The 24848-nt window shown below is 40.1% G+C and overlaps 1 protein-coding gene across 1 annotated transcript; it reads right to left on the bottom strand.

Annotated features, from left to right (window-relative positions):
* Positions 1 to 16583: 16583 nt before the first annotated feature.
* On the bottom strand, positions 16584 to 19334 carry LOC145776025 (uncharacterized). Its single transcript, XM_082587435.1, has 2 exons — positions 18766 to 19334; positions 16584 to 18405 (listed from the first exon to the last, which is right to left on the bottom strand). The coding sequence occupies exons 1-2, from the start codon at positions 19332 to 19334 to the stop codon at positions 16584 to 16586; spliced, it is 2391 nt and encodes a 796-aa protein (XP_082443561.1).
* Between the last annotated feature and the right edge of the window lie 5514 nt (positions 19335 to 24848).

Raw genomic sequence — 24848 nt, 5'->3', positions numbered from 1 at the left:
AATTTCAGTGGTGAAACCGAGTAAAACTGAGCGGAAGTATAAAATCACTGATCGTACTTTGGCGGCTGCCAATGGTTCCCCCATCGCAACCTACGGGTACCGTTCCATGACAATAGAGATCGGTACTACTAAACCATTTAAATGGATTTTTATGATTGCAGATGTGTCCCATAATATTATTGGCGTGGATTTTTTGGCTCACTTTTCCTTATCGCTGGACTTCGATCGAAAATGCTTGAGAGATCAAGAGCAACAGTGTTTCGGATATCTAGTGGAAAAGATGATATGCAACATTCAAGCTCCACGACCATTTGTTCCACAAAACGACTTTATGAAGATTTTGGCTAAGTACCCTGATCTAACCAGACCTCCAAACCGCAAAGACCCACCGAAGCATAGAATTAAGCATAAAATAGTGATTAGTGGGTACCCCTGTTCTGCTCGACCACGCCCTCTGACTCCCGAGAAGTTTCGTCATGCTCAGAAGGAAATCGATGATCTGATGGAAGCCGGCATTATACGAAGGTCCGATTCACCTTTTGCTAGTCCTCTACATATGGTCCCTAAATCAAGCAAAAATGGGTCTACTTACAGGATGTGTGGTGATTACAGACAGTTAAACAAAATGACAGTAGAAGACAAATATCCGGTCCCAAAAATTCAAACTTTGTTTCACAGGTTACAAGGCTCAACAATATTTTCAAAGATCGACCTGGTTAAGGCATACCATCAGATTCCGCTGGAGGAGGAATCTATTCCGATGACTGCAGTTACAACCCCGTTCGGCCTTTTCGAATACTTGTCCATGCCCTTTGGTCTTAAAAACTCGGGTGCTACATTTCAACGATTCATCGATCATGTTTTGCAAGGCTTAACCAATGTAATGGCTTACATAGACGATTTAATAATATTTTCCTCTTCTGCAGTAGATCACAAACGTCATCTTGAAGAACTTTTCCAACGCTTAGACCGATTTGGAGTAGCCATTAATCCATCAAAGTCGGAATTCGGTTTGCAACGTCTCAACTTTCTTGGACATATGGTAACACCGGACGGAATTCTTCCCTTAGAAGAGCGTGTAAAGGTGGTCAAAGATTATCCTCGTCCTCAAAAATGTAAGCAATTGCGTTCATATCTTGGATTTATCAACTACTATCACAGATTTGTGGAGAATTTGTCAAAATATTTAGCCCCGTTATACGACCTGCTGAAGAAGCCCAAAAACAAAAACCAGGATCTTGTTTCTTGGTCGGACGAAACTAAAGAATGTTATGAAAACAGTAAAGAGTTGTTAGCAAATGCAGCACTACTAGTGTATCCTGACAATAATTTGCCAACAAGTATTCAGGTGGATGCAAGTGACGTTGCCATAGGTGGAGTTCTACAACAAAAACATGATGAAACCTGGAAACCAATTGCTTTCTTCTCCAGGAAACTAGATGACACACAAAAAAGGTACTCTACTTTTGATAGGGAGCTTCTGGCTTCTTATTTATCCGTGCAGCACTTCTATCACTTGGTGGAAAGTAAGACGTTTACCTTATTCACTGATCACAAGCCCCTAGTCGCTGCATTTTACTCCAGATCTGACCCCATAATTGCAAGGCGCGCACGACAAATGAGTTTTATTGCGGAGTTCACGAATGATGTCCAGCATATAAAAGGAGAAGCTAATTTTACTGCAGATGCTCTGTCACGTATCGAAATTAACAATGTTATGTGTAGACAGGAAGGAATTGACTACGTTGCAATTGCGAAAGCTCAAGCACAAGACGCCTATATTCGTGAAGTGCTAACCAACCCAGAAAAGTCCAACCTGAAACTGAAGGAATTTCCTCTTGAGAACAGCGATGTGGCCTTGATCTGCGATACATCTATGCCAAAAGTAAGACCGATTATTCCTCTCGATTTTCAAAGACTTGTTTTCGACAAGATTCATAACTTATCACATCCTGGTGTGAACGCAACTCGATCGTTAATTCAACAACGATTTGTATGGAACCTCATGAAGAAAGAGATCGCCTTTTGGGTTAAAACATGCCCCGCATGTCAAAAAGGAAAAATCATTAGACATAATAAAGCAAAGCTTCAACAGTTTACCTTACCGTCTCGTAGATTTTCCAATATTCATATCGATATTGTTGGTCCACTTCCACCCAGCAACGGTTACCGATACTTGCTTACGGTCATCGATCGATTCACTCGTTGGTACACAGCTACACCGATGAAAGACATTACAGCGGAATCAACCGTCGAAGCATTTCTACATGGTTGGATCTAATATTATGGGGTGCCGTCATCCATAACCTCAGATCGTGGCGGCCAGTTTATCAGTCAACTGTGGCATGACACTATGAAATTCCTGGGAATAAAGCATATTACGTCAACAAGCTTCCATCCTCAAAGCAACGGAATCGTCGAAATTGTCCATAGAAGGCTTAAAGATGCCCTTCGTATGCAAAAGAATCCAGACACTTGGCATTAAAATCTACCTCTCGTTCTACTGACGATACGTACCACTCTGAAGGAAGAATTAGAATGCTCACCTGCAGAACTTGTTTATGGTGAAACACTGAAGTTGCCTCAAGAATTTAGGGAATCCCCGAATCAGATTGTGGATACTCACCAATTCGTTCGCAAACTAAAAGAATACTTCGCCAGCATCCGCCCTACACCTCCACGCGTTCACAGTGAAGTAACTTCATATGTGGACAAAAACCTCTGGACTTGCAAGTATGTTATAGTTAGAAACGACCACCAACAGGTCCCACTACGTCCCCGATTCAGCGGACCATACGAAGTAATCAAGCGCAATGAAAAGTATTTTATACTTTCGATGAACGGCAAAGAAAAATCAGTTTCTGTCGACAGACTGAAAGTTTTTTATAAACCACCAGATGAACCAGATGAACCAGAACGGAATGTCAGCAACGGGCAGGACGGCAACAATGCTCAAACAATCCCAGGCTCTCTGGAAGAGGATAGTTGGCAGACTTTTGTGCAAACGCGTGCTGGCCGCGTGCTTGTACCGCCGTCAAGATACAAACCCTAATCTATTTGTATGTTATCTTGAATAATATTTTCTCTTTCTGCAGGAAAGTTGCATGGCCGTTCTTAGTTGGTGGATCAATTTGTCTGGTAAACTCCGATAACAACGAAACATTCTCTCTTTATTCATTCTATTTATAATCAAGAAAATATTACTTCAATCAACTAGTTTGTTTTAAAAAAAATCCTCTTAAAATCAGTTTGTGTTCCCTTACTTTTGAATATGAATCCACACGAAAGCGTCCCTCTGAAGCTTCTTTTGATCTCTGTGTGTTGAAAAATCATTCTCAAATGTCGAGTTCTTATATATTGCATTATTTTTTGTGTACATCACATATGTTTTGTCGATTCACCAATTTTGTTTGGAACATCACATGGTTCATCTGGGGGAGGGCTGGTGTGACGTTTGGCTTCGATCACCGCAAGCCCGCGCGAGAAACTAAATTAGTCTCGCGCTTGCCTTCAGATGATCTCACATTTTTTGTAAGTTACACGTTTCATTTTTTTGACTAGGTTGAAAAAAATGCAGAGTTTTGAGTTGGTTGAGTTACAGGACGATTATTCTTTTTTTTTTGCTTATCACGAGAAAGAAGAAACTGAATTAATAAAACAAAAGTGCACAAATATTGTTTCTCTTCATTTTGCAAGTCGTTGAAAACTGAGACCGAAGAAAGAAAAGTAAGTAGCCCGTTTCGCGCACACTTCCACTGAACTTGCTGTAGCTTTCTCATTTCTGCTCGGATTTTAACAATTTTGCCATCGTTGGAAATTACAATTCTACATCTACCCGAATCAATTAAACAGTAGCACAAAATAAGTACTAACTTTATCTTGTGATAACTTAAACTTCACCAATTTGTACCGATTCTCAGCAATTTAATTTTTACAATAAAGTCATTAATCGTTTACAAATTGAAAGAGTATGTCTTTTTTTTTCACCTGAAAAGTTTCAAGTTTATATCTCATCTACCAAACGAGCAATCGTTGTTCAAACTTAATCGCTAGGCGACACTTTTTCCAATGCATTGTAAAGGCGAATCGATCCTTATTCAGTATACGCCACCCATGTTTGCTGTGATCGGTAAATAGTGCTTGAACAAAAATGTCCGGTGACATAGCACAAGGATAAGATGATGTTTTCTTAGGCATTTTTTGGTAATAAAGCTAAGTTGCTATGTTTTCTTGTTGCGAATTCCTGGTTGAGATATTTAAATGTTTGGTATTGGCAAAACTCGCTCTTTCAATGCAGTTTCGTTTAAAATTAAACAAACTTTATTTTAGAGACATAAAGACTGAAAGCATCATTTTAATATCGTGACGTCACACGCGTGCTAAAAAGGGGGTTGTAACCCCCAACCCCTCCCCCCCCCCTTGGCTACAGAACTGGTAGGAAGGCTATGAGCTACCCTCCAAACAATCTCAATTCAAAGGGCTTAAATTGTGTTGCGTGTTCTTTGAACTGGACGAATGACAAAAACGGCTAGTTTCTTGCTCTTTTCCTAGGTGTGAGATGTATCAGTGTTGTCCAAGTACGAACGACGATTGCTCACTTTATAGATAAGACATGAACCTGAATTTTAAGACCTACCCTTTCAATTTGCTAAGCTTTAATGGTTTTATTGTAAAAATTAAATTGCTGAGAATCGGTACAAATTGGTGAAGTTTAAGTTATTACAAGATAAAGATAGTACTTATTCTGGATTTGTAGCCAATTGATTCGCTTAGATGTGTGATCTTACTTTCCAACGATGGCAAAATTGTTAAAATCCTAGCAGAAACGAGAAAACTTCAGCAAGTTTGGTGGAAGCACTATTTACCGATCACTGCAAACAGGAGGTGGCGTATAATGAATAAGGATCGATTCGCCTTTACAATGCATTGAAAAAAAGCTTCGCTGGGTGGTCAAGTCTGAACGACGATTGCTCGTTTGGGAGATGATATATAAAGCTGAAACTTTTCATGTGCATAAAGCAAGACATACTCTTTCAATTTGTGAACGATTAATGATTTGATTGTATAAAGTAAATTGCTGAGAGTAGGTACAAGTTGGTGAAATTTAAGTTATCACAAGATAAACTTAGTACTTACTTTGTGCTTGCATTTTATTGATTCCGGTAGATATATAATCGTACTTTCCAACGATCGCAAAATTGTTAAAATCCGAGCAGAAACAAGAAAACTACAGCAAGTTTAGTGGAAGCACTATTTACCGATCACTGCAAACAGGAGGTGGCGTATACTGAATAAGGATCGATTCGCCTTTACAATGCATTGGAAAAATGTGTCGCCTAGCGGCTACGCTTGAACGACGATTGCAAGTTTATTAGATAAGATATAAATCTGAAACGTTTCTTGTGCATAAAGCAAGACATACTCTTTCAATTTGCATACGATTAATAATTTTATTGTATAAAGTAAATTGCTGAGAATCGGTACAAATTGGTGAAGTTTAAGTTATCACAAGATAAAGCTAGTATTTATTTTGTGCTACTGTTTAATTGATTCGTGTAGATGTATGATCGTGCTTTCCAACGATGGCAAAATTGTTAAAATCCGAGGAGAAACAAGAAAACTACAGCAAGTTTAGTAGAAGCACTATTTACCGATCACTACAAACAGGGGGTGGCGTATACTGAATAAGGATCGATTCGCCTTCACAATGCATTGAAAAAAAGCTTCGCTGGGCGGTTAAGTTTGAACGACGATTGCCAGTTTTGTAGATAAGATATAAACTTGAAACTTTTCATGTGCATAAAGCAAGTCATAGGCTACTCTTTTAATATGCAAAAGTTTAATAATTTTATTGTATAAAGTAAATTGCTGAGAATCGGTACAAATTGGTGAAGTTTAAGTTATCACAAGAAAAAGATGGTACTTGTTTTGGATTTGTAGCCAATTGATTCGTGTAGATGTATGATCGTGCTTTCCAACGATGGCAAAATTGTTAAAATCCGAGCAAAAACAAGAAAACTACCGCAAGTTTAGTAGAAGCACTATTTACCGATCACTGCAAACAGGGGGTGGCTTATACTGAATAAGGATGGATTCGCCTTTACAATGCATTGAAAAAAAGCTTCGCTGGGCGGTTAAGTTTGAACGACAATTGCTCGTTTGGTAGATGAGAACTAAATCTGAAACGTTTCAGGTGCATAAAGCAAGACATACTCTTTCTATTTGCAAACGATTAATGATTTTATTTTAAAAATTAAATTGCTGAGAATCGGTACAAATTGGTGAAGTTTAAGTTATCACAAGATAAAGTTAGTACTAACTTTGTGTTTGTGTTTAATTGATTCAGGTAGATATATAATCGTACTTTCAAACGATGGCGAAATTAATTGTTAAAATCTGAGCAGAAACAAGAAAACTACAGTAAGTTTAGTTGAAGCACTATTTACCGATCACAGCAAACAGGGGGTGGCGTATAATGAATAAGGATCGATTCACCATTACAATGCATTGAAAAAAGCTTCGCTGGGCGGTTAAGTTTGAACGACGATTGCTCGTTTGTTAGATAAGATATAAATCTGAAACTTTTCATGTGCATAAAACAAGACCTACCCTTTCAATTTGTAAAAGTTTATTAATTTTATTGTATAAAGTAAATTGCTGAGAATCGGTACAAATTGGTGAAGTTTAAGTTATCACAAGAAAAAGTTAGTAGCCTACTTACTTTGTGCTTGCATTTAATTGATTCGGATAGATATATAATTGTACTTTCCAACGATGGCAAAATTGTTAAAATCTGACTAGAAATGAGAAAGTTACAGCAATTTCAGTGGAAGGACTATTTACCGATCACTGCAAACAGGGGGTGGCTTATACTGAATAAGAATCGATTCGCCATTACAATGCATTGGAAAAAAGCTTCGCTGGGCGGTTAAGTTTGAACGACGATTGCTCGTTTGGTAGATAAGCTTTAAACCTGAAACTTTTTTGGTGAAAAAAGCAAGACCTATTCTTTCAATTTGTAAACGATTATTGATTTTATTGAAAAAATTAAATTGCTGAGAATCGGTACAAATTGGTGAAGTTTATTACAAGATAAAGATAGTACTTGTTCTGGATTTGTAGCCAATTGATTCGGGTAGATACATAATCGTGCTTTCCAACGATCGCAAAATTGTTAAAATTCGAGCAGAAACGAGAAAACTACAGCAAGTTTAGTGGAAGCACTATTTACCGATCACTGCACACAGGGGGTGGCGTATACTGAATAAGGATCGATTCGCCTTTACAATGCATTGGAAAGAGTGTCGCCGAGCAGCTACGTTTGACCGACGATTGCTCGTTTGGTAGATAAGATATAAACTTGAAACTTTTCCTGTGCATAAAGCAAGACATACTCTTTCAATTTGCATACGATTAATAATTTTATTGTATAAAATAAAAATTGCTGAGAATCGGTACAAATTGGTGAAGGTTAAGTTATCACAAGAACAAGATGGTACTTGTTTTAGATTTGTAACCAATTGATTCGTTTTGATGTATGATCTTGCTTTCCAACGATGGCAAAATTGTTAAAATCCGAGCAAAAACAAGAAAACTACAGCAAATTTAGTGGAAGCACTATTTACCAATCACTGCAAACAGGGGGTGGCTTATAGCTTACTGAAGTGAATAAGGATCGATTCGCCTTTACAATGCATTGGAAAAATATGTCGCCGAGCGGCTACGTTTGAACGATGATTGCCCGTTTTGTAGATAAGATATAAACCTGAAACTTTCCACGTGCATAAAGCAAGACATACTCTTTGCAGTTGCGTTAGATTAGTACTTTTATTGCAAAAATTAAAATGTGAGCAGAAATTAGATAGCTACAACACATTTAGTTGCAAACGTTTCATATTTTTATTTTTATTATTTAATTGGGTAAATTTTTAGTTGAATTGATGGAATTTGGTAAATTTTATGTCATTCTAGGTAGTTATATTCAACACTCGTCGTTGGTTTAATGTTTTTATTGTAAAAACACAGTAAAATTGTCAAAAAATCCATATCCATTCCGCCTTATCACCTCCATTCCGCCGCATTTTACCTTCCTTAGAATGACGGTGGTCCTTTTTTTCACCCTCCCAATAATAGTTGCGTATTTCAAAAACAAGTTGAAAACGTTTAGTCGGAAAGGTATCACTGTTCCAAGCGTGCTGTGATAGTTTAGCATGTATAAATCTTTTAACGAGGTCCACTGCACCAACATCGCTCTTTTCAATGGCATAGAGCTCTTGAAATAAAGTATATTCAACGTCCGCGATGCCATTCATGGATTTTCGCTTTCAGTCTCTGATCCCTCGTTCTCAGTACATGGGTGATCACCATTTGGCGAACTTCTTTCGCATGTATTCCAGGGAGCCATTGTAACCAACGCAAAAACTGGTAATTCGGATGAGTCGCGCTCGCCAGAATACATTGTGAAACGAGATTTTCTATGAAAACAAAAAATGACGCTTGACGCTTAAAATCGGCAAAATAGTTGACGGCGCTATCACTTTCATCAACTAAAAAATAAATTGACGGCGCTAGCCTCAGCGTCAGCAAAAAGTTGACGCCGTCAAATGACACCGTCAAATTGACGGCGTCAACGTACAACACTGGTCGCATGCAGCCCTCATCGATGCAGCACAAATATTATTTTTTCTAGAAGTGCCTAAAATGGCAAGAATACCTGATTGTCACATAACTTACGTGCCTGCAAAGAAATGCCTTATAATGACGTTTCACCAAACTACAGGTACAGAGCAATTAGCTGTGTTTATCGGGTCTGCTATTATTCGACGAGTCCGATTCGGCGAGTCCAATTCGGCGATCTTTCAAATTTTTTTTTAAAAATTATTGGGTACTGTAGCCTAATTATCATTGCCGCTTTTACATCGTTTTAACGTCACTAAACGTTCAAATAACACCCTAACCCTTAATCTCCTAACTCTTAACTCCCTAACTTTTAACCCCCTAACCCTTTACCCCCTAACCCTTAACCCCTTAAGCCCTAACCCTTAAATCTTAACTCCAACCCAAACCCTAACCCTAAAACAGCAATGATAATTAGGCTTTGGTACCCGATAATTAAAAAAACAAAATTCAAAAAATCGCTGAATAGGGAACTCGCCGAAAAGGGCTTTCGCCGATTAGGGCACTCGCCGAATCGGACTAGCCGAATTGGACTCGCCGAAACGGGCCATTCCGGTGTTTATCAGAGGAGTTATGCCAGACTTGAACATTTGCGAACAATTTCTCACTTTTCATTCCATTCACAAAAATTATAGGTATAGGCTATATCAGGGGTTCCCAAACTTTCTGTTCATCAGTACCCTTTGGTCAATTTATAGATTCGTTTGTGTACCCCCAAAATTTGTATGCCTTTAGTGAAGCATTGATTTGTTGGAAAAACATGCCACCTTTATCCAAGCGTTGTTTCTCAAACATTAATTCACTATGCTTGAAAAAATTAAGATCCTTGTCTTTGAATTCCGGATGAGCTCTCTCCAAATGCCGAGTGAGAAGACTTGGTTTCATCGAATCATTTCCCAATAATTTTTGACAAAGTAGCTTGCACATACTAGTATATCCAAACCATTGTTTATCGTAAATGTAAACCCCAACTTTAAGTAGGTTTCTGAATATTTTCGTTTTTTGACACTCATTGTTTAGCTTTTTAGAAAGTTCGAGAATAGACAAAGATTTCAAGTAAAATAATAAAAGTTTTTGAACTCAGCAGCGCGATTAGCTAATCGTTAAGGGAATTGGATGCAACCTAGTTCGTACCCTCAGTTCGTACCCTGAAAAGATCGAGAGAAAAAATTTAAAAAAAACGGAAGTCGCTGATCGCAGTTTCCGCAAACATTTTAAAATTTTCCCCCTGAAAAGATCGAGAGAAAGATAGCCGAAGTCGCTGATCGCAGTTTCCGCTAACCCTCGCTCATCGCAGTTGCCACTGTAGCGCCAGAGAGCTCTGTCGTCTCTGACGTCACACGTACACGTCACTAGAATCTTCCAGAAGACTCCGCCTTGAGCGCATAACTGCACGTCTCGGGAATTCAATTCAGCAATCGGGAATTCAACTTCTGTAATCAACGTCACTATGCCGAATTCCTACCTTGGTTCATCGTTATGTAGAATTGCAGTCGTGTTGCGTTGTGTGATCATATGTAAAACTCGCAATCTCACACTAGTACCTTCTTAAAGAAGTTAAGCTCATGATTTTAAATCAATCAGTCGTTTGCTATGTGGAAATTTAGTCTTTTGTAGAGTTCTACAACATGTGAAAATCAGAGTGTGTTAAGTTTTTGCTATGTGAAAATCAATAGTTTGTTGAGTTTTTGTTCAATATGAAAAGTCGGTTCTTTCAATATGGAAATCAGTTGAATGCAATATCAAAAGTCAGAACTTAAAACCGGTATCAAGAAATCAGTCTTGGTAATTCTAAACCAATATCTCAGTTTCGTTGTTACTACCGTTTTCTATTTTTGGCACTGCCAGGATGACGTTTGGATCAGTTTATTGTTAATGCAGCAGCGACGACATTTCGTATCCAGTTGTTGGTGGTGGAGCTTTAATATTCCGGTGTTTTCCTTTACTTTCTGTGTTGCTGGATCGAAGATTAAAAACTATAAACAATTACGTTGTGAGCAAGCATTGATCTTCTGAGTTGAGTTAGTAAACAATACAGCAGCGTAATCGACCTCGTGTCCTATCATTCCTTGCCGACCTTGCCCAGGAATGTTGCCATCCCACTGATGGCTGTGTATGGGTGGATATGCTGAAAGCAGCGTCCGCTACACCACAAACATTTTTCCGTAGTTTCCGCTAACCACAGTTTCCGCTAACCCTTACCCTAACTTTAAGTCTCTAACCATAGAGTAATCTATGCTCTAACCCTCGATGACCGCAGCTTCCGCAAATATTTTCCCGCAGTTTCCGCTAACCTTTACCCTAATTCTAACCATAGAGTAATCTATGTTCTAACCCTCGCTGATCGCAGTTTCCGCAAACATTTTTCCGCAGTTTCCGCTTACCCTAACTCTGCCCTAACTCTAACGATCGAGTAATCTATGACCTCTAACCCTCGCTGATTGCAGTTTCCGCAAACATTTTTCCGCAGTTTCCGCTAACCTTTACCCTAACCTTCGAGTTTGTTTGCAGAAACTCCGATCAGCGAGTTCGGCTTTGTGCTGTTAAACTGCGATCAGCGACTTCGGCTTTTTTAATTTTTTCTATCGATCGTTTCAGGGTACGAACTAGGTTGCACCCAAGGGAATTTATATTGCACAATGAACCTAAAAACAAAAGAAAACCTGAACTAAAGAATTGGCTACATTAAAGTTTTTGAAAAAAAGAAAATTGAAGTTTTGAAAAACATTGCAAAATTATTTCAATCTCATGTTAAATCTTCTACATTCTACTGGGGTGAAAATGTGACTTACTAAGGAGTTCTTAATATCAGGTCTTCAAATTATTAACATCATCAGGTGATAAAAAATATTTTAAGGCAGATTAGAAGTTATGGAAAGAATATAATGCCATCCAACGATAGTAAAATTGTTAGAATCCGAGCAGAAATGAGAAAGCTACAGCATATTTGGTGGAGGCAGTATTCATCGATCACAGCAAACTGTGGGCGGCTTATACTGAACCACGATCGAATCGCCCTGAAAAATGCATTGGAAAAAAGCTTCGTCGAGCGGTTACGTTTGAACAACGATTGCTCGTTTTGTTGATTAGATATAAATGTGAAAGTTAACATATGAATAAACCAAGACATACTGTTTTAATTTGTGTTGGTTTGATATTTTTGTTGTAAAAATTGAATTGCTGAGAATTGGTACAAAATAGTAAAGTTTAATAAGTTAGCGCTAGATCAATATAATGCAATACTTTAAACTTGCAACCAATTAAATCGGATAGATGCAGTATCGTGCTTTCTAACGATGGTAAAATTTCTCAAATCCGCCCAGAAATGAGAAAGCTACAACACATTTGGTGGAGGCAGTATTCACCGATCACTGCAAACTGTGGGCGGCTTATACTGAACCACGATCGAATCGCCTTGAAAAATGCATTGGAAAAAAGCTTCGTCGAGCGGTTACGTTTGAACAACGATTGCTCGTTTTGTGGATTAGATATAAATGTGAATGTGAAGAGAGGGGCGTTCTTCCTGGCTATCAGCACAAGGCTGAGCACTCGCTAGTAGGCTACAGCGAGCAACTGCGATTCGCTAACCATAACGGTGTAGCTTCCACGCTAGCCATTCAGACTATCCAATCAACAAGTTAACGCTACATAAATATAATGCCTACTTTAGATTGGCATATAATCCATTCGAGTAGATGAAGCATCATGCCATCCAACGATAGTAAAATTGTTAGAATCCGAGTAGAAATGAGAAAGCTACAGCATATTTGGTGGAGGCAATATTCATCGATCACAGCAAACTGTGGGCGGCTTATACTGAACCACGATCGAATCGCCTTGAAAAATGCATTGGAAAAAAGCTTCTTCGTCGGTTACGTTTGAACAACGATTGCTCGTTTTGTTGATTAGATATAAATGTGAAAGTTAACATATGAATAAACCAAGACATAATCTTTTAATTTGTGTTGGTTTGGTATTTTTATTGTTAAAAATGAATTGCGGAGAATTGGTACAAAATAGTAAAGTTTAAGTTAGCGCTACATAAATGTAATGCCTACTTTAGACTGACAATTAATCCATTCGGGTAGATGAGGCATTATGCTTTCCAACGATAGAAAAATTGTTAGAATCCAAGCAGAAATGAGAAAGCTAGGAGGCACTATTTACTACAAATATTAAAAAATCAATAGCCTTTCCGCTTTTACTTCTGTTCCGCGTTTTTGCACCCTTTTTAAAAGTAGTTGCGTTTTTTTGCATGACGTCACACATTTTAATGACGTCACTGACCAAGGCGGCCGATGCTAAACCAGCACCCAAATGTGTACATTAGCAGCAAGTGTAGGCTACCTGTAGTGTGTGCTTAATCTAAAGCAACAATAGGTCAGTAGAGACAATACTTTGTGACCTATTTTATACGTTTATTGTGAACTTCGGTTCAATACCAGTCTCCTATATGTCACAATTGATTGATTATTATATGATAGTTCATTTATTATTTTTACTATGCTAATTATTCTACTGATGTATAGACCCCATTGAAACAGAACTACTCCATCGGAGCCTATGATTTTAAACACAAGGATAAACTTTGTGCAATGGTGATTGTATCTCATTGTCAGCCCTTTCTACAAACCAAAGACACTTTTTTAATAGAAGAGAAAAAACCTACAGAAGATTCCGCTAGTTCTCAGCTGCGTCGGGTAACTAAAATACTTCAGTAATTTAAACCTTCTACACTCTACAGCAGTGGTTCCCAACCTGGGGGTCGCGACCACCAAGGGAGTCACAGAGCATTTTATGGGGGTCGCAAAGCTGTTGCTCATGCAACAACAAAAGTGAATGTAGGTAGAACGAGGTACCAGTCCGCTAGCCATTTCATTCGGATTGCTTGTAGCACAATATTATTGCATCAGTATGCGTCCACTGTGATGTAGTAAGCATGACTGTAGGGGTAGGTCCTACAGTTACGTTTATTACGCATAGCCTACTGTGTTGGACTATTCGCTGTAAAAGTGTAAATTGAAACTCTACGAAGTAGCCTTGTATGTTGGACAACATTATATTAGCACGTCTATATTAGCACGCAACCTCAAATTTCACGGTTAGCTGCAGACCTACAAGGTCAACCATCGCATTGATTTGTCAATAAATGCAAGAAAAACATTTTTAGTGCTGCCTTTTGTTGTATAATTTGTTAATAGTATACTTGCATTTAGGAAAGAATATAGGCTGTAAGTGAGGGTCGCGGTATCTACGAAAATTTTTAAAGGGGGTCACCAAGACAAAAAGGTGGGGAACCACTGCTCTACAGCTGGGTTTTTTTTTCGGTCATTTATCGGTCATTGACCGATTTTTTAGCAAAGTGTCCGAAAAAAATATAGTCAATTCGGTCAAAATGTCCGAAAAATATATAGTCAATTCGGGTGTTGCAAGGTTGAGTTTCGCTGATGAACGTTGAAGAAAGTTTTCTCAGATAAAACACGACAACGTTTCTCAGCGAAACTTAATGTTGTAGCTCATAGGCGCCTAACTATTTTTTTGGCCGTGGGGGCGAAAGCGTGTTTCATCAGCAGCAACGTAAATTCAGCAAAATGTCACGCAGATGGATGACATAATTATGTCGTCACACTAGGATTGCTTTTATTGCCACACTCGGAGTTATCGCTACGTTCGACCTACCGTTAATTATTATAATAAAACTCGACCACTTCGGTTAAGCAAAAAGGTTTACTAAGAAGTAAAAGGTGTAAATGTAGGCTAATGACAATCTCTTGAAAATGGAATGCAAATACTAACTTGATTATACGCTTGAAAATGTACCTGTTGAAAGTAAAATCATTCACGTTTACATCAATTTAACAGCACGTCACCTTGAATAAATTTAGAAGTTGCTGACATCCGTAAACAGCTCTTGAAAAATAGTTACGGAGAGACGTTTGATTATAGCTCCCTTTTCACTACAATATCGCAACTTATGACTGACCTGTTTTCGTGTTGCAGATGAAACAAAAGATGCGCATATTCCCGCCTTTGATCAGGTTTTTATGGCAACGGTCGTGTGTGCGCCATGCAGTTTGCGCGAGTCCGTTGTTGCGTTGATTATTCTGCATGTGCGCAATGCGGTTTGTACCAGCCCTTGTTGCGTTGGTTGGTGTTTACGTCGTGCCGAGACTTCAAGTTCATTTTCACAGCGAGCGGTTCACTGCCGCGACAATTCACTGCAGAGGTTTCGAAAGCAACATCGAGTCTGTTTGCAAGCGCATAAAGCTAAACGCACGCTCCGTCTACGTAGCAAATTATGTTGTTTTTGGGTGCATTCAACATCTCATGACATTGAATCGACACAAAATGGTAGATTTTTGCTATGTCGCAGGCAGCAAAATCAGTCATTTTTACATTGATTCAACCAGGGGATCGCCAACTCGGTTGAATATCCGACAACCGGAGTGTAAAAGTGTTGCCAGATAGTTTATATATTTTAGAAAAAATATTATTTTCGCATTTTTAAAGTAGTAGTTGCCCAAAACTTGCCCGTAAATAAATATTTTAAAACTAATCTAAAGCAATTTTATTGTTCCCTTATCAAACTATCATATTTTTGGCAAATTTACCCTTTTTTGTACATAAAACATATTAAGCCTACTTGAAAAATAATTACCGGCTTCAACACTTAAAACATGAAGCTCTTTATTCCTGAGGTGTATTTTAATTTTCTCAATTTTTTTTGTTCTTAACTGGTTTGTAATAATTTTTTTTACACCTGTAAGTTTTATTTAAGTTTGGTACTGGTTACAAGAGTAGGCGCTCACTGCCTACCTACAATCCCTCCTCGGTCTGCCTCAATCATAATTGCAATTGTTTCTTGATTTATTTATTGAGTTAGTGAGTTGGGATAAAAACTTGATTTTGTATAAACTTACATTGGCTTTAACACGACAACTTAAATCTGTGGTACACATTCATTTCTCTAGCTTGCTTTTTTCGATAATGAAATGAAACTCAACACAAAGGCAGGCAAAATTGTGTCCAGAAACAACGGCTCCCGGCACGCAGCAAAAGGCGATAATCAGTTGTGAAATCTCTTTGCCACCAGGCAAGCCACGTCACGCAGAACACAGAAACAACGCAAATTCAATGTCAACAAATTTTCATCACAATTTCAATTCTAAACAAGTTTTCATCACAATTTCAATTCTAAACAAGATTTCATCACAATTTCAATTCTAAACAAGATTTCATCACAATTTCAATTCTAAACAAGAGGGCAATTGACCCGCCGGAACATTGCGGCCCCTAATTATGGCACATAACTACAAACAAAGTTGAAGTAGAAGGGTCGATTCCCGAAATGCAATACACAGAAAGTACGTACATCAAAGCTACACAGAAACGGTGACTATCCTTTTATAGCAGTGCAAGGCACTGGTATACCCTGGCCACAATGGCCTGGCGAATACTTACACGATTAACGATTAATATCTACGTTAGTTTCATGAGACACACACAGTAGCAAACAAATCAAAGGCACTACACAGTAACTAACTAGCTACTTATGATGACGCAAATCACTGAGATCGCTGGCGAATACTTACACGATTACTATTTACATCATTTTCATGAAACACACAATAGCAAACAAATCAAATGCATTACACAGTAACTAACTAGCTACTTATAATGAGGCCGATCACTGAGATCGCTGTAGAGCATACATTACTAGGACATGTTGTTGAGTTACGCATATTGGGGCCCTGCGGATGACACATAGAGATACGCAGGTTAAAAACAGATTTGCGCGGTACATATCTACAATACACTACAAATTTAAATGAAAGGCAAGGGTGGTACAGATGTCTCCACGACACCCGCTAACAACCGACCAGGGCGGGGCCGGGTCCAGAACGCAGTCAAGCACCCCCCACAGGAGCAACGCACGATATATCCCTTAAGACCAGATCCACTTTAACCTCACCCGATGCCTCATCCACCACTGAGACTGCCACCCTGACGCGCCGGACAATCGGTTTTCCTTTCCTAATTTGGGGGATGATCTCATGGACTCTCCCCAGACGGTACCTCCCTCTCTTAGTTATATCTTCTGGGGAACCAACCACCACTAATTGGCCAGGCTGTAGGTTTTCCACCAAACTGGCCCACTTTTTTCTACCCTGCAGGGAAGGTAAATAGAAAGAGATCCATTTCTCCCAGAAACTGTGAGATAGAGCCAGGTTATACCTATAGTCTCTCCGTAACTCATCTCGGTCATGAGGATTTCCTACTGATGAAAATGGGCTCAAGAAGGGGTTAAGGAGTGCGGCTGGGGTGATAACAGTAGAATCCTTAGGGTCATCACAGACAGGGACTAAAGGTCTTTCGTTGACTATTCTTGTGGCACTACCCGTAAATGTAAGAAGTTCAACAAAGTTGGGTTTCCGTGATGAGTTCCCAATAACGTGGGAAAAGGCAATTTTGAATTGCTTTACCATTGCTTCCCAGGCCCCTCCCTGGGCCGGGGCATACGGAGGAATGAACTCCCAGTTAATTCCCTTTTTTCGCAAAGAAGTTTGAATTTCAGAAGACCCCAGAATTTCTGGTAGTCTTTTAGATGCCGCTTGAAATGTGGTCCCGTTATCTGAGTACATGTTACGTATAGATCCACGCAAGTCTACAAATCTGGTAAATGCTAAAACAAATTCACTGTAAAATAGTGACGTCACAAGTTCCACATGGATTGCTCTACTCGCAAGGCAGGTAAATAACAAACCCCATGCTTTCTTTTGGCTTCTTCCCTCCACAAACGTCATCGGACCAAAATAATCTACGCCACTGTTGAAGAAGGGTTTGTTATAGGCCGTGGTTCGTGGTAATGGTAGATCCGACATAAGCTGCCTGATAGGCTTTGCTTTCTCTAAGGCACATGGAGCGCAATCATGCAAATAATGTTTCACCGAGGAATTACCATTTGCAATCCAAAAACGTTGGCGAGTAGATAACAGTGTCTGTTGCACACCACAGTGATAGCTATCACAATGAGCGTCAAGGACAACTAGCCGTGTCAATGCGTGCCTCGAAGGCAAAATAAGAGGATGCTTCGCATCGACAGTTATTTCGGGAGACTTACTCAAACGACCTTCAATACGAAGTCTCCCCCGTGTGTCCACACAAGGACGATACTTTTTTAGAGAGCGCGACTCTCTCAGGCACTGTTTATCAGCGCCAGCTTCGCTCGAAGCAAGACGTTTTGTTACCACATCGATCGACTCTGGCAGACCGTCACAACTTAACAAATGTCTATACACTACTTTCTGTACGTAGGAAACAACCCTATTTAAAGCGTCCTCTAGATAAGATGCATTTAACTTTGGTTTTACATACCCATGTTTCTTGCATTTGGATACAATGAACTCCGTGAAAGCTACAAGATAGGCGGCTCTCTTTTTCAACACGTACAGAGTAGGTGCGGTTTCGATCATCTTGCTAATGGAGCCAGTTGCATTTTCTCTTACCGTCATCTCCGGCGACAGTTCCATTTTACGAATAGCAGCATCTGCTCCATTCACCGTTGGGACCTCGCCTTCCTGCATGAGAAAAGATGGGCCGCTCAACCACATCTCTCGGGAACCTGTTTTGGTGATGGCGTTCGGTCTGGTTCCAACGTCTGCAGAGTTGAGATGTGTCGGACAGTAATGCCATTCGCTCACCTCTGACAAGAGTAAAATACGATTTAGCCTACGAGTAACAAACTTGCATAATCGTAAATCAGGGTTTCTGATCCACTGAAGGACAGTATTCGAGTCACACCAGAAATGTTTTCTAAGATCAGGCAGGTGGAGTGCATTAGCTGCCTGGTTTAACAGCTCCGTAGTATTAAGCGCGGCTACAAGCTCCTTTCTGGCAATCGGCCATGCACTTTGATGCTTGAGGACAAGCCTACTTTTGCCAAAAACGAAGGATACACAAGGGACTCCGTTACACAGCCTACGTATATACACGACGGAGGAAAAGGAGTGATTGGAGGCATCACTGAATCCATGTAACTGATATACGACATCAACGTCTGCACAACACGGCTCGGTGTTTACAAAATACCATCTAGGTATAGAAAATTCTTTCAGCAAATCTAAAGAATGAAGCCACGACTTCCATTCTTTTATGTAGTCGGGTGGCACTTCGGTGTCCCAATCAAGACCTTCAATAGTTAAACGCTGCAGAATTAACCTAGCTTTCAGGAAGAATGGCGCGCCGAACCCTAATGGATCGAAATTTTGGCCAAGTTGGCTTAACATTGAGCGACGTGTGTACTTCTCCAAAGGTCGGAGAGAGCACTTAATGTATAATGAATCTGACTCAGTTTGCCACACGCAACCTAGAGTTTTTGCTACTGGTAAGTCTGTATCGTCTTTTTCCAGGTCGACATCGCGAAAGGAAGAAGCTAACATCTCCTTTTTGAAGTTGGACAAAACATCCAACGCCCCTTTGTTGGCACTCCATTTCACCAAACTAAAGCCTCGGCTATCGAACAAGTCAATGGCTTCTTTTGCAATCTCACTGACCTCATCAAGGCTATTTCCAGAGAATATCAGATCGTCCATATACATATTTTTTCGAATGGTACTCAGGGTCAGGTCACTGGCTCCAGTGGGGTTTTGTTCAATCATTTTTTGAATAGCTAAGCAGGCGATGTATGGACTGCTTTTAATTCCCCAAGGGTGTACACAAAATCTAAACGGAATTACTTTGCCCTTTTCGATATCATTATTCTCAAACCATAGCAAACGGAACAAGTCGCGTTGTTCCATTGGTAATTGAATCTGGAAGAAGCACTTGGTTAGGTCTGCCATTAGGCCAAACTTTCCCAATCTAAAGCGAGCCAGAACTTGTGTTAAAGGGTTTAATATGTCTGGGCCCGACAAAATCACATCATTAACACACCTACCCTTAAACTCAGATTTGCCGTCATATACCACTCGCTTTTTTGCTTGAGATGTCACAAAATATGGTAAGTACCACACACATGCCGATGAGTCATCGTGTCTACTAAGAATAATCGAACATCAGGTTGCTTTAAAGCCTTTCGTCGTAAGCTCAGAACACGGTCAAGAGCCAAAGAGTGGTTATCCGGTAATTTAAAGTCGGTTTTTAACGGTACGAGCATTTCAAATCTCCCATCTTCAACTTTCATTTGCGTCTCAACAAATTTTTGTGCTATGACATCATTGCGGGACAGTTCTATCGTTTCATCTGTTATAGGGTTAAATCCTTTATTACATGTTTTAAGCGACTGATTTCAATCTCCTGCGCATCAAAACTGTCAAGACTAAGTGACTCCTCAGCGACGTTACTATTAATGGCAACACGACGTACTTTAGAATTACCAGAGATCATAGAACCTCGACCTCCACTAGCCAGCCAGCCCAGTGGGGTTAAAATAGCATGGGGCTCTTCCCGAGTCATGCCAACACGTTCTTCTAGTACTCGCATCAGGTAAGCATGGTCATTCCCGATTAGAATATCGACCGACATTTTGTTAGGTAACGAAATCAATTCAACATTATCGAAATGTGAAAACCTATTTAAGTCTTGATGCTGCGGCAATGTTTCGACATGGTCACTCCAAGGTGCATTTACCACTGCTTCCACATCACCATACAGTTCGTCAGTAACTAAGGATTGGATATTAAATTTAACCAGATCAGAGTGTATTTCTTGTTTGCCTGCTAGAGTGTCCATGCGGAAGGATGCATTATCCGTGGCTTTTAGATACAATTCTTTAGCCAATCGGCTTGAAACAAATGTGAGCTGCGAGCCTGGGTCGTGTTGACAGTAAACCAGAGTGGTCTCTCCATTAGATGGGTTTATGACTCGCACAGCCGTGACACGATTAAACACTGCCCTCTTATGAGCGATGCTTACACTACGATTAGTGACGGCAGGTGCCGTTCTAAGACCATTGCCATTGCCCGATGTTCCTTGAGGACTCACATAAGCGTCGTGCAGTAGATAATAGTGCTTAAATCGGAAATCTTCGCCGCAGCGCCTACAATTACATGATTGGGTGCAGTTTTTTGCTTGGTGTCCTAGACGTAGGCAGTTTAGACAACGACCAGTCGTGGCGATGACATCCCGGCGTCGCGACGGCGTCAAGTTTAGGAACTCGGGACAATTGGGTAGTCTGTGACGCTCTTGCTTATTCCTACTCTCACAATAGATACAAAGTATGTCCTTCCTCGTACCTTCAAAGGAGCGGCTACCAAACGTTTCTTCTCGGCTCCCAGAACTAGAGCCAGACCCGCGACTGCTACCTTGGGTGGCATTTCTGACAGGCTGTGCTGAGGTTTGACGAATACGCATAATGTGATTATCACTCGCCGACCGTTTTGTATCTTTTCTAGCAACGACTTCCTCCATTAAGCGTATGGCGAAGTCCGTAGAGCGACACGTCTCTTCGCAATTTACGAAATCCATTAGGCTTTGGAAGCTTGGTTCCTCGGTGCTATCATATTGCTCTTTCAGATAGTACAAAAAGTCTTTCTTCGCATATCCAGGTAATCGACCTGCCAAGTCTAGTACAAAACGTCCTTCTAGCTGATGACGCTGGTTATACGCCCTAGCGAAGAGGGTACACTGAGCCAGCTCGTCTTTGAATTCCTTTATCCCAGATAATTTATTGCCATGCCGTATCCGCCGAATCTCCGGTTCCGCGAGAAATCCGCCTCTAACGCCAAAGCGCTGCGACAAGCGATCCAACGACATATCGATCCTTTCCTTTTCGCTCCAACCAGAAGTATCCGATGCTAAGTTTGAAATGGTTTGCGCGGCGCTACGTACGCAGGCTGCCTGTAGCAAAGTCAGCCGATTTCCCTCAAATGGGCAACTCTCCATTAGTGATTCGATACGGTTTTTAAAAAAATATAAATGGCATGTTGTTGCCGTCATAGTTGATTAATGCGGCCCTGTCATAGAAAGTGCGACAATTATGATATTTATAGAACCAGTTTTGTTGATCCTCAGCGCATCTGTTTGCATTAACCCTTATTAGCACAGGGATTTTAGGTAACTTAATCGGCACAGATGTTGACAAATTGTCAACATGGCATTTCCTTGTGTTTTTCGATACAAATGCGCTGTTTTCAAAGTGAAGTTGTTACTTTAGATGATTTGATGTTGATAAAACCTTAACAAAACAATCATTAATTCTAATTGGGAGGTCTGCTTCCTCCCCAGGACATAGTTTTAGCTTACTAGCTCTCAGATAAAATGCAAAGAAGTCTTAACAAGCGAAGTTTTGCCACGTATATTTCAAACACAAAAACGAACAAACGTGGAGCACTACAACAAATCATTCAGCATCCTAGCAATATTGGATCTTCTGAAGTTTTTTGTGTCGTGGGCAAACCCGCGGCTACAAGTGACACATGCATATCGAGTATGCTTTGCAGATCTGCAGCATCTTCCCGGTTTGATACTTTGAACTGTGCGATGGAAAGTGCTTGAAGTAGCAGCATCGATAAACCCCAACTTTTCGGCAAGTAGTTTAGTTTCTCCAGCCAATTTTCTTTTGTTGACATACGGTTGAGCAAGCTGAAAGCTAAGTTATTCGAGAAAATCTGTTTTTTTGCTGCTTTTCCCATTGCCCCTCATTATGAGAAATGCGTTGTTACCGGCAGCATTTATCAAATTGTAATTTATAATCATTGGCCAACAATTTGTTTTCCTCAAGTAATTGAATTCTTCACAGTTTTCATTAAGAGTGTCAACTCCACCATTATGTTTGTTATAATGCATGATAACTGTAGGTTTCTTGTGAGAGTCAGTGATGGAAACAGAAGAGTGTGAAGAAGAAATCATGAGGACATTCCTGTTTCATTTTGGTGCATATGACAATAGCATAATCTTGTTCAAATGGTCATACAACGCTTCAGTACTTTCCACCTCTCTTCTCTTGCTGATTTGAGCTGCGATGGAACTTCACGGCGACTAGCCATTACTGTTCCTACCAATGTAAGATTTTAAAGCAAAAGATTGCAAACCAAACTATGAGATGTAAAACATCTGACAACGTATATATCCCGACCACTACCAAAGTAAACAGAACACAGGTTCATCACTATATCATTTGCAAGATTTCTGTGAGGAGCCGAGTCGAGTTCACTTCCGGAATAAATAATGCCACTTAGAGCAAAACCTGATGTGGCTTCACATAGCCAAAAGAACTTTACACCATATTTCCTTGGTTTCGATTGTATGTATGTTCTTCCAGGAATTTTGCCTCGATATCTGACCAGTTGTTCATCCACAGTCTATGCTTCCTTAGGGATGTAGACGTTGTGCAGATTGCTGTTGAATGCTTCCCACACCTCTCGAATAGCAGCTAAACTGTCGTCCCTTTGTCTTTCTGGTCGATTGCGATAGTTATCAAAACGCATGCATCGTAGCAGAAATTTGAATCGATTTAGTGCCATAGCCACTCCATAAAATGGCCTACTATCAAGAGGATCCCACAATTGACGTAAATCGGTGAAGTTATCTTTGTCCAAGCCAGCACGTATCATAATTGCAAGACCAGCCTCAACTTCTTCAATTGTGAAGTTTTTGTGTTTAGAATTAGGCAACAGCTTACATCCGTGTCTCACGTCCCTTGCTTTTCTGTTCGTCTCACGTATTATCTGAAGTATAATTTCAGGCCGATAAAATAATTTGAAGGCATCCAATTAAAGTTCAGGAGCAGCATCAATCCGAAGCTGTTGCGTCAAAATATTTCTTCTTCTGAACTTGCCTGGAAAAGGATTTGCATAATAGGTTGCATTGCCAGCTGTTATTGGTACTTGATCTTCATCTTCTGAGGAACCATCATTAGATTCTTGATTTGTATCACCACCAGTCTCGTCATCTTCACTTTCTTCCTCAAAGACATCTATATCGGACAGTTCCTCCTCTTCCAAAGGCAGTTCATTAACATCTGGTATGGACTCACATTCACTACTACTTTTAGCCTCAGCATAAGAGTCGCTATCAACATCATCTGAAGTTATTTGCAGTTGTCTTAGGGCCTTTTGATATGAAAATCTTCTCTGTCTGTCTATCAGTAAATTTGCACCTTACTGTAATTAACCGAAACAACCTTTGAATTTCAAATAGTTAGCATTTCATGTAAGAGCTAATACACATGTAAAGTCTTGTAACAGCTAGTTAGAGCTAAGGCAAACGTTTCCAACACAATTGCTTAGGCAGTATTTTTCTTCTGAGTTATATCAACTGGCAGTCTAACTCCTCCTAGACTGGCAGTCTAACTCCAAATGGCAGTCTAACTCCTCCTGGCAGTCTAACTCCAGTCTGAGTAGGACCTACTCAGATAGCTTTTCACTAAATACACGTGCAACTTTCCTGCACGTCGCCGGTTATCACTTTGTGATAAAAGCTACCTACTGTATAAGGGTTTTAAATTTCAAACTCCTATAGTTTCTGATTGTTGACATTTTGTCAACAGATGTGCCGATTAAGTTAAAACGCAAATAACTCATTGTGGAAACAATTTAACGTTTTGAAATCGCTACAGCAGTAAGCTACTCAGAAGTTCTCCTTCGTCACTGAATGTTGTTGAGCTAGTGCATAAGGGGCGAGAGCAATCTCACACAAAAAAGTCGATGTTGACAAAATGTCAACGCATGTGCTGATAAGGGTTAAGCCCTGGCGGGGGTGTCATAGCATGTCGAGTTTCACAGCCATCATCTTTAACTAGTGGTAAATTACATCTCTCATCTTTAAGATCTTTCCTTACAGTTAAGGGGCATGTTTGTGACGGTTTCACAACCTTCTCTCTATGAAAATCACGTTGATAATCATAATGAGGTTCTCTTTCCGCGGCCCCATGGGTCCCCCCGGGCGGTTTCGCCAAAAAATTATCTTTAGTCCACGTTCTATACTTGTTTGTGAGGGCGTTTCCTGGAAAGAGCTTTCTTAGGGGAGTTTCTCTATGTGGCGGTTCCATTAAATTCTCCTGTTTAGCCTGGCTCTGTTTAGGTTGGGCATCTATGCTAGCGGCCCCATGAATGTCATGGGATCTCCCAGGCGGATTGATAATGTCAGCGTCCCACCTCTGGACCTTTTCTATCGCTGTAGGGATGTAGTCGGTGACTCCGAGACTACTGGCCGTAGGCCGTCGTTGCCCGCGC

Source organism: Aplidium turbinatum, chromosome 8, assembly GCF_918807975.1.
Source record: "Aplidium turbinatum chromosome 8, kaAplTurb1.1, whole genome shotgun sequence".
NCBI classification, from domain to species: domain Eukaryota; kingdom Metazoa; phylum Chordata; class Ascidiacea; order Aplousobranchia; family Polyclinidae; genus Aplidium; species Aplidium turbinatum.
The sequence above is the reverse complement of the archived record's forward strand: the minus strand, read 5'-3'. Positions and strand labels throughout refer to the sequence as shown.